The sequence below is a fragment of the Asparagus officinalis genome, chromosome 7 (assembly GCF_001876935.1).
Source record: "Asparagus officinalis chromosome 7, Aspof.V1, whole genome shotgun sequence".
Classification (NCBI taxonomy): domain Eukaryota; kingdom Viridiplantae; phylum Streptophyta; class Magnoliopsida; order Asparagales; family Asparagaceae; genus Asparagus; species Asparagus officinalis.
Window position 1 is genome coordinate 38,476,754 of NC_033800.1, and position 11,421 is coordinate 38,488,174.

At 34.4% G+C, this 11,421-nt stretch overlaps 1 protein-coding gene across 1 annotated transcript in view; it reads left to right on the plus strand.

Moving 5' to 3' along the window:
• LOC109850648 (outer envelope pore protein 16-2, chloroplastic) overlaps nucleotides 7,183-11,421 on the plus strand; it is a 5,547-nt gene continuing 1,308 nt past the window's right edge. The window contains 4 exon segments of the mRNA XM_020420704.1: nucleotides 7,183-7,536; nucleotides 7,621-7,672; nucleotides 11,090-11,161; nucleotides 11,248-11,289. Coding sequence (XP_020276293.1) covers nucleotides 7,231-7,536; nucleotides 7,621-7,672; nucleotides 11,090-11,161; nucleotides 11,248-11,289 — 472 coding nt within the window. The 5' untranslated portion in view covers nucleotides 7,183-7,230.

An 11,421-nucleotide genomic window follows, 5' to 3' on the forward strand; every position in this document is an offset into this window, starting at 1 on the left:
ATTTTGGTGAGTGAAATAAAAAAATTTCATTGACAAAAAAAAAATCATATCTTCCAATCTGAAAGGCGGATTTCAATATATTATATATGTAAATCGCCTATCTCGACGAGACAGAGCTAACCAGATTATCACTTTTTTAAAATCTCATCAGTAATACCCAGTTTTGGCTAAAATAAAAAAATAATCAGTTTTTAGTTTATTTTTAGTAATAGATTAGAGTTTATTTAGATTAGGAAATAAATTTAATATTAGAGTCAAATTAGATTAGAAAAAAAAATTAATTTTGATTCATTATTTGTTTCCTCTATTATAGTGAGTCTTTTTAGGATAGAATTTGATACTTTCTATTTTTTTATAATTCTAGTCTTGTTAGGGGTCTTATTTATTTTTCTATTTATGAAGAGTCATGTAACCCCAAAGAATAATAATCTTTTATCAATAAAATTCCTCTTTTATATTTTCTTTTGGATTCAAAGTTCTTCGTGGATTTAGAGATTGTTCTTTGTGTATTTTTAGAGAACAATCATTGGTGGATTCCGATGTTTATCACTTCCGCGCTGATTCACTGGTTATCCTAACTCATCATAATGTGGCAACAAAGTGCTTGTCCACTTCTTCCTAGTAGGTTTGACCTAAACTAAGTATAAAAGAAAAAAATTGTAAAATCAAATTAGGGTAAAAGAAATACTATGTAGATTTACAACCAGTTGTTAAATATACTTACTCGATTTTCTTGAATTATCTCAATCAATGATTGCTAGACTTCTTGATCTGCATGCCTTTTGCATCTTTGCCACCTCATTCCGTGCAAATCCGCTACCTACCTTCACACTTGAATATGTCATAAATTTCATTTGAATTAATGCTTGTTGATAGTATTTATTTTGTTTTTGATTTATTCTTCGAACTTCTTTTTTTACCAACTTCTCATTCACTTCATTCATGATGATATGATATGATATGCAACAGTCATAAATTCTTCAGTGGTCGTACTTCCTCCATGTTATATATTCATTTAAGAAAGGATCAGGAGAACTATGTTCATATTGGAAAATGATTTCAATCACTGCAATGCCTTATCCTGAGAGAAGGTGTGAGACAAATCTAAAGGGATGATCTCATGATGTATAGGTTTTAGATATTATACTCTATATGGTTTAAGCATAGATAGTGGGAGACGGTTATTATTATTGGCTGATGAGATATGAAATAATGAGGAAACATGAATCATTTCTCTCTTAGTAAGAGGTATGATATAGATAAGGTGATGTTTAAATCAAAGTAAGCTCAAAGAGATAAAATGGTTGAAGGTGAAAAAGTAACCATCAAACTCAAGTCAATTTATTCTAAGGCCTACTATGTAGCCCATGTAGGTTGCAGGTTCTCGAATAAAATATTTTGTCATAATTTGATTGCAAATTCGAATACAAAGGCTGTCATATTAATTTTATATTAATTTTTACGTCGAGACAGATTTGCTAAAGGGAAGCTCTGTGGGAAGGTCCATGGGAGGATCTATAAGAAGGTCTATGGAAAGATCAAAAGAGATGAAAGATGCAAACTTCACAAAATTTACATAGGACCTATGAAATAGAGACTTCATTAGCTTCTACTTCAACAAATTTCAAAGTTTCATGCAAGTCCTCTTGATTTTGGACTTTGATATAATATATTATACATACATATACATATATATAGCTTGATTTCTTGCTTACTTGGTCTGTAGTTTTGCTCCAATATTGATTTGCATTTGTATGGCTCATTGAACAATCACTTGGTATCCATGTACTATCTAAAATGCACAACATTTAAACATAATATTAGTACACATTAATTTAGTTTCATTAGTCAAATAATAGGATTCACAATTCGGATATGGAGTATCAGTGGTCAGACAGTTAGTCTTTAGGCTTTTCTTTTCCTTTTTTATTTTATTTTATTTAACCTATTTTTATTTTTCTTAAAATAATTCATAAATTTCTCATCAATAAAATAATGGGGGTACAAGTTCAGGCACAATTTTTTTTTGAAAATTTAAAAGCTTTATTTGTTTTGGTAAAAAGGACCTTGCTCTAATTTATTCACATTGTTGATAATAGTGTTAGTAGTGGGTTTTTAGTCTCACATTGGTTATGAGAACACACCTCACCCTCCTCTACTTGTATAAATATATGTGTACACTCAATATTCAACTCAAAGAAAATTTACCCAAGACTCTCTCTCTCTTACTTTAACATGGTATCAGACTCAAGGGAAATTTACTTAAGACTCTCCCTTCCAATAAATTTTTTTAACGCTTCTCATGCGTTCTTTTGTCAAATCTTGACATTGCTGCTTTGTAGCCGTTTAACGCCTTTCTTTGCATTCATTTGCCAGATTTTTAACCTTGCCGCTTTGCAGCCTCTTAACGCGTTTCGCGTTCTCGTATTCAAGATCATTTTTCTATCTTAAATTTACGGCATTACCGTTTGAAGACCATCTATTGGTCTCAAATTTACAACATCTCTATTGAAAGACCGTCTCTCGGTCTCAAATTAACGGCATCGCTATTTTAATTTGTCTCTCGGCCTCAAACAAACGACATTGTCGTTTCACAGTAAGTAACAACATCGCCGTTTCAATCCATCTCGACGTCTCCATGTCTCAATATCAGCATTAATCCGTTATAGGTCTTCGGCGTGAGCATCAGATCCGACCGATCTTTGGGCCACCTTGGTCGCCGGTTGCTTTTTTTTTCTCAGATTTGACAGTCATGTATAACCTTTAGGTTCAAATTTAACCTTTGGGTTCTTACATTTTAACCTTCGGGTTTGTACATTAACCTTTGGGTTCTCCTTTAAACATTCGGGTTTCGCTCAAGGATTATTATCTTGAACTTTGAATTGTTGCTATTATGGCCTCTTCACTGGCACCTGCTTCTCAGGCTCGATCTAAGCTCGTTTGCACCTATTGCAAGAAGGAGGGATACCGCTTTGAGATATGTTTTCAGCTTTATCCTAAGTTACGTTCTTCAGTAACTGGCCGTAGTCAGCGATCCCCTCAGTCCCGATCCTCTAGTGCACCAGGATTACCGATCAATGTTATGACACCTACTACTTCAAACCCTACCATTCAAGCTATTGCATATATTAGTCGTCAAATTGCGGCTCTTCAGCATACCACCTCTTTATCTGCTGCAAAACTCTATAATATTCACCGTCCAATTGAGGCTCTTCAAGCTATTGCAAATATTAGCAGTTAAATTGCTGCTCTTGCTCTTCAGCATACCACCTCACCATCTGCTGCACAACTCTCTCATATTCGCCATCAAATTGATGCTCTTCAGCATAGAGCCTCTGTATCTACTGTACAACACTCTGGTATGCATCTTGTTAGTTCTTCAGCCAACCCTTCAGTCTCTGGTATGAATGATCTCTGGATTTTTGACTCTGGTTATTCCTTTTATATGACTCGTAATGCCTCCCTCTTATCTTTTGTCTTTACTTCCTCTTCTCTTCCCCCTGTCTACATGGCTGCTGGACAACCTTTGTCTATCACTCAGTATGGATCTATCACCTTATAAGCTGACCCATTTAGTCGTCTAACTCTTGACCCCGTCTATGTGGCTCCTCGGTTGTGTTTGAATTTAATTTTTGTTAGCTCCTTACGTATGTATGGCCTATTTGTCTCATTTTCTTCTGCTACTTGTATTGTGTAGGATTCACATACGGACAAGACTGTTGGGGCCGGTCGGAGGAGACACAAATTGTATTTTCTAGAATATCTTCACCTTCTAGAGTCCATACGTCCATGTTCTCCTGTTGCTTCTGTAAGTCCAAAATCCTCTACCTTGCTTTCCGCAGATTTGTGGTATAGACGACTTGGTCATGTGTCTCATAAAAAGGCTAGAAAGTCTTATCCAGTCCGAAGTACTTGGTCCTGTATCCGCTCTTTCTCATATTGAGTCATGTACTAGTTGTAAATTAGCTAAATTCATTGCTCTATCGTTTCTAACCAGTACATCTGTTTCCATTTCCTTATTTGATTTGGTCCATTCTGATATCTGAGGGCCAGCTCCTCTGCCGTTTTTATCTGGCTACTTATATTATGTTAGTTTTATCGATAATTTCTCTCGTTATACTTGGGTCTACCTACTTAAAAATCGCTCTAACGTACTTGCTGCTTATCAAGCCTTCACTGCGATGATCTTCACTCAATGGTAAGCTCGTAATAAAGTTTTTCGTTCTGACTGTGCCAAAGAGTACATATCCTCTACCATGCGCTCTATCATGTCCTATCATAGGACTATCTTTCAATAGTCATATCCCTACACTCATGAGTAAAAATGATATTGTTGAACGCAAACATCGTCATATTCTAGATAACGCTCGATCCATGCTTATTTCTTACTCTATTCCTCATCGTTTCTGGACTGAGGCCAATCTCATTGTTACTCATGCCATTAATATCACTCCATCTAGCTCTTTTTCTGGTACTACTCCTCATAGTCGTGTTTATACTCATCCTCCCCGTTATGATCTGGTCCGCATTTTTGGTTGTCACTATTTTGTTCTTCTGCCATCTTACGAACATGATAAATTGTCTCTCAGAGCTGTTCTTTATGTCTATTTAGGAATTAGTTCAGAATATCGAGGTTATCATTGTTATGATCTCGCATCTCGTCGAGTTCATATATCTCGACACGTTCAGTTCGGAGAGGATTCTCCATTTTATTCTGCTTCCGATGATTTCAATTTCCTCCACACTACTAATCGTGCTTCTCTGCCAGCTGCATCACCCACTTCCTTACCTTAGTTCTCCTTTCGAGATCTCCCTGAAATCTCTCCATCTCCTTTTGTTGACTCTCCCTCACCCGAGCCTTCTTTTCCACCATCTGATCCCTATCCTGTAGACATGACACTCACTCTAGAAAATATGGTTGACCTCCATGCACCTACGCTAGCATCTCCCCTACCTGAGGTTCCTCTTGCTCTTCGTCGAGGCAAACACTCACATATCATATCTGCACGGTATGCTTCGGTTACTTCCTATTCATCTATCTTTCATAATTTTTTTACTTGCATTCATACTAAAGTTGAGCCAAAGTCTTTTCAATAGGCCGTTCAATTTCCAAAGTAGCGACAGGCTATGGCTGAGGAATTTCAAGCCTTTTAGCAAACACATACCTGGGATGTTGTTCCCTGTCACCCTGGCATCTCTTTAGTTGGCACTAAATGAGTTTATAAGGTCAAGTATCATCCTGATGGCACCATTGAACGTCAGAAAGCTCATTTAGTGGCTCGAGATTTTACTCAGCAACAATGTAGAGACCTTTGCTCATGTTGCTCAGATGCCCATCGTTCGTACTCTTTTCGCGGTCGATGCTGCTCATCATTGGCCCTTATACCAGATGGATGTCAAAAATACTTTTCTCTATGTCTCTTTATCTGAGATAGTATATATGCAACCACCTCCAGGGTCCAATATTTCTCCGGGACATGTATGTCTCTTTCGTCGTGCTGTTTATGGTCTCAAGCAGGCACCCCGCACTTGGTTTTAGTGTTTTCGTGATGTCATGCTCAAGGCGAGCTTTATGGAAAGTCATCAAGATGCTTCTCTGTTTGTTCATACTACATCGCGTGACAGTGTTTTATTACTCATCTATGTAGATGATAGGATCATTACAGGTGATGATGTGATTGATATACAGTACACAAAATCTCAGTTGCAATAACAGTTCCACATGAAGGATCTTGGATCTCTTCGGTATTTTCTTGGTCTAGAAATTTCTCAAGGCCCGCGGAGTGTACTACTGTCTTAACAGAAGTATCTCTCGGATATTCTAGAACGAGCTGAGCTAACTGACGAAGCAACTGTCGATACTCCACTCCAATAGAATGTCAAACTTCGCTCTACTGATGGTGAGCATTTATCTGATCCTACCCGATATCGACATCTTGTTGGCCAGTTGGTCTATCTGTGCATCTCTCGATCAGATATCTCTCATGTTGTTGGCATTGTCAGTTATTTTGTTAGTGCCCCACGTTCTGTACACTATGTTACCTTATTATGGATTCTTCGGTATCTCCGGGGTACTAGCACTCGCTCTCTTCTGTTTCCTGCTACATCCAAGTTAGAGCTTTGTGCATATTCTGATGCTGATTGGGCTGGTGATCCCACTACCAGGAAGTCTACCACATGTTATTGTATATTTTTTTAGTAATTCTCTAATTTTCGAACGGAGTAAGAAACAAAATGTTGTTGCTCTTTCCAGCACCGAGGCAGAGTATAGTGCAATGTCCACAACAGCTAAAGAGATTATTCATCTTCGTCGTATTCTCAGTGATTTCAGTATTCCTGTTTCGACTCATACTCCTCTATACTGTGATAATAAGAGTGCCATCTAAATTGCTAATAATCTAGTATTTCATGAGAGGACCAAACATATTGAGATCAACGCTCATTTTGTCCGTCAACAAGTTATCAAGGATAAGACAATTCTACTTCCTCATGTGTCATCCGTCGACGAGCTTGTAGATTTCTTCACAAAGGCCTTACCTGTTCATCGGTTCTAGTTTCTTGTACGCAAACTCACTTTGTTTGATCCAACATGAGTTTGAAGGGAACTGTTAATAATAGTGTTGATAATAGTGTTAGTAGTGGGTTTTTAGTCCCACAATATTGGTTGTGAGAACACACATCACCCTCCTCTACTTGTATAAATATATGTGCACATTCAATATTCAACTCAAGAGAAATTTACCCAAGACCCTCTCTTTTTTACTTTAACACACATAAAACTAAAACTTTCTTCCCCCTACTGTTATATAGCTTAAACAAAGCACGCTTTTATTTTTAAGGCTTCAAAGATATTAGTTTGTAGAAGCCTAGGGCTGAAACCAGGCCCTAACTTTCGCAAAATAAAGGTATCCTCTTAATTAATAATGTAATGCTCATAAATTATAAGTTAGTAATCAAATAAATATATTTGATATCTGATAAAGCTTTTCAAAAGGCTAGAGAAGAATATTCAAATTTGGATTCAAATTTAGAACGAATATAAATATGGGCAACCTCAATATCAAACCTAACACATCCGAATATTGATGAATTAATTAACGTGAAATAGTTAATGGAAAAAGGGCCCGAATAGAGAAGGGCCAGAATAATCCTAGGCCCATAAAACAGCCCAAAACTCAGCGGCGGCAGCTAAGCGGTTGCGGTTCCCTACTAAAGCGCCGCGAGCGGCGCATGCGCGGCGACACGTGGCGTCCCTTCCTCTCTTCAGAGATCCCTTCTTCAGCCGGACCCGCTCCTCTTCTCTCCTCTCCCATCACATCACCTTCCCTCCTCCTGCTGGTCCAATCTTCTCTCGTTCCCACTCCCTCCCCCTCCCCGTCCGGTCGGCGAAATTACGATCCCGCCACGATGAGCAACGGCAACTTGGAGACCCGAACCCTCTTCGACGAGCTCAAGAGCCTGGAGAAGGGGTGGCTCTTCGATTTCGGCCACCCCCTCGTCAACCGCGTGGCCGAGAGCTTCGTCAAGGCCGCAGGGGTAATCTCGTCAGTTTACTTTTTTTTTCTTTTCTTCCTCCCTTTTGATTTGTTCGGCGAGTGATTCTTGTTGCGGCTGTGCTAGATCGGCGCGATTCAGGCGGTGTCTCGTGAGGCTTATTTTACCGCTTCCGAAGGTGATAATTCTGTGAACGCTGTCGTTGATTTCCTTTTAATTTGAGAGGATGTTGTCGTTGATGATCGTGCTTATCCAAATTCGGGCTCTTTTTGGTGCATTAATCTAAGACACTTCAATGATTATGGTTGTTGTCCAATTGAATGTGATTCCAGAGTGAAGTTGAATACTTCCAACCTAGCAAACGCTTACATATAGTTTGGTTTCCTTCGAATGTCTTGTTTTTTTTTTTTTGCCCCTTTTGTTTATGCTGTTAACAAATTATGTTTTGGGGGTGAATTTGGAATCACATATTTTGTGATGGCTGAGCAACTTATAGAGTTAGAAAAAAAAATATGTGCATTCCTTTCGTCTGTTCAGATGTATGTTTGGATAGTTCACCATTATCGCATCGATTACGGGTATCATATCATACTCTCTTTAAAAGCACGAGTTCGGAAAATCTTTTTTAGACAAATATACCCCTTTATAGTTTGAACTACCTTATCTATAATCAAGTTCTAATTTTCAATGGTCAATATTGCCCTTCACTATTTTGAATATTTTATTTATATCTTAATCTATCCTAATCATAATCATATCTTATCCTAATCCTATGTGAACCATGTTTAGCTTAACAATTTTAAAAAACTAATATTAATAAAATATATAAAACATAAATATGATATTAGTTTGTTAAGATAAAGAAATTACAAGTCGATAACATATTATAATACATGATGTATTGCAAAAAAATCATAAAAAGTTTTAAAATTGCAATAAAGACCCTGAAAAGTTCAAAATTATAAAAATCATCCCAATGTCTCAAAACTTAAAATAAAAAATATGAAATTAAAAAATTAACATCATTTTGCAAAGAATTTAAAATTTACAGTTAACACCTCAATGTCTCAAAAATTATAGAAACACCCTCAAAAGTTTAAATTACAGACAAGCATATTAAAATTCTAAAATTTTAAAACTTACAAACAACACAGATGAATTCAAGAGATTACCATGATACACCTAAAATTTTTGATATTTAAATTTAAATTTTTTAATTAACACCCTTAATATCTCAAAAATTATAGAAACACCTTCAAAAATTCAAATTATAAAAAACCACTCTAAAATTCTAAAATTTGTAAATAACATAAGATGAATTCAAAATATTACCCTTAGACACCTAAAAAGTTAAAATTTGCCGAAATTAACCTCAAATTTTTTAAAAAACTCCTTCAAAATTTAAAAACTGTAAAAAAACTCTAAATTTTCAAAATTTTTAACTAGCACACATCAAATTCGTTGATTGGTAGATCGCTGAAATTTAATATTTTTTTAAAATTAATCTATAGTTTTAATAATTATAAAAGACACCCTCAAAATTTTAGAGTTACAAGAAATATACTAACATTTAAAAAATTACCACCAACACATGAAACATAGAATTACAACTACCAAACTTAAAAGTAAAATTTTTTAAAAACTCTTTCAAATTTTTAAAAATTACAAATCACACACTTAAAGTTCAAAACCACAAAAATGGGCTAAAATTTTAAAACTTGGTAAAGAAAAGTGTAATTGTTTGGTATTTTTCACACACACACACACACACACACACACAAATTTATCCGCACTATATAAATTAAATTAATTTCATATAATTTTAGTAGTAAGTTGGGGTAGCCAAAATACATTCGTAACATTAATTGATAGATGTTTAAATCCATAGAAATGATAAAACACTATAATATTATACCTTAGCATTAATTGATTTTAATTTAGAACTTTAATCTTTGACGTTAATAATATTTATAGGGTAAAAGAATACAAGAAATTACATATTGAGAAACTATTAGAATATTTAGGGATAACTTTAAAAGAATTGAGTTATTTCCATTGCAAATGGGAAAGTGATGGAAATAAATCTAAAATTCAGAAAACATCAATGAATCACTTGAATTGGCATTAACATAAGACATATCTATTAATGAAGCACTGAATGAGTTACATTAAAAAATAATTTAATAACTTTATCCTAATCAAAGAAAAAATCTCCATGGAAGACATAAGAAAAATTAGTAAGTATTCATAAATTCCATATTGTGTTCTTCAAATTAAATATTAATATTATAATCTAAGAGAAATTTGTAATGAATAATGCAGGTATTTAGTTTTGATCTTTATGGAAAATGACAGGGATAGAGCAAAGGTAATATTATTGAAATAACAGAAATTCTTATTAGATGCATATCAGAAGAATTCATTTTAGAGGAAAATAAAGAGATAGCTTCTAATTTATTTAAGTAATAAATTAGGAACACAAAGAATTTTATATATATGAAATTAATATTTATTCTCATTGAAATAGAAAAAATCAAAGTCTATATTTTGAGCAGTTTGTGTTGAACATCATAAGTATATTTGACTTTTTTGTAAAGTTAAATGAGATGATAAAAAATTAACGAGCCCAGGAAAGATAATAACATAAAAAATAAAAAATTAGCCTGATGTTACAATTGATGTAGATGATGAAGACAATACTCTAGAATTGTCCGAGAAATGATAAATGATAAACCTGAAGAAGGATTGATCTTAACTCAATAAAAAATAAAATAGAAGAAATAAAAAACAATATTTTTTGAATATTTTATAGAATAGTTTAATTATTTTTAGTGAAAATAGGAATCTTTAGAAGGGAGTTTCATGAATTTTTTTTCAATACTTTTATATTCTTATGTGGATGTTTTTATCATATAAAAGTATACTAGAGTTAGCATTAATCTTTAATTTATATTTTTTTTATGAAGTCTATCAATGATTAGGAATAAACTTCATATTCTCTTTTGCATCGTTTTAACATACTTTAAATCAATTATTTTGCTATATTGGTTTTAAATACTCACCTTCCTTGTATAACACTATTTTAATATTTTTCACTTTGCAATACTATACTTTCTCAAATAAAGCTTAGTTTCATATCGGTCAAAAAAATATAAAAATTTAAATTATTTTTAAATTATATTTGTTTTTTGTCAATTCAAATATCAACATGAAAATTTAAATTGGGTGTATCTCATTTAAACAAACATAAAAAAATAATTGGGATGTAAGAGTTTAAAAAAAAATGAGCACAAACTGTCAAAAATACTTAATCATGATATTAAATAACGTGCATTGCACGTGTGTAAAAACTAGTATAAGAAAAAGAAGAAGATCATGAGATTAGATGTGGAACAGATTGTCCATGTACATACATATTTTTCACATCCTTACATGGACTATTTTTCATGAAATTCTTTCACTACTAGAGTTTGCCCTCAACTATCGTCATGCCTAGCTGACAGTACGAGACTATGAGTGAATCATTATGTCCGTAAGATGTCATGTTGTTCGAATTTCGATGGGACAAAAGTTTGAGTTAGTTATTTCCTTTCAGCTGGAGGAGCTGATTCTGCTTCAGTGCCGGAGCTCCCGAGCAGCAGAAGGCACAGGTTCCCTGGTCTAAGAGGTAACTGGGGGGGTATCGATCGACAGTTTATAACGATTAAGGGTTTCAATATGTTTGCACGATTAACATTGCTGCTTGTTTTACAGGCGAGAGCTCCAAAAAGTCACTCGAGGAAATGGTGAGCCTTGATTAGCTCTTGTAGTCTTGTCTTTGCTATTTGCTTTATTAAAAATACTTGTTTTGAAGGTTGAGTGTCGTACATGTATATCGTGCATGACCGTTGATAATTAAGCTTAATAAAAATTTTCTCATGTTTTACA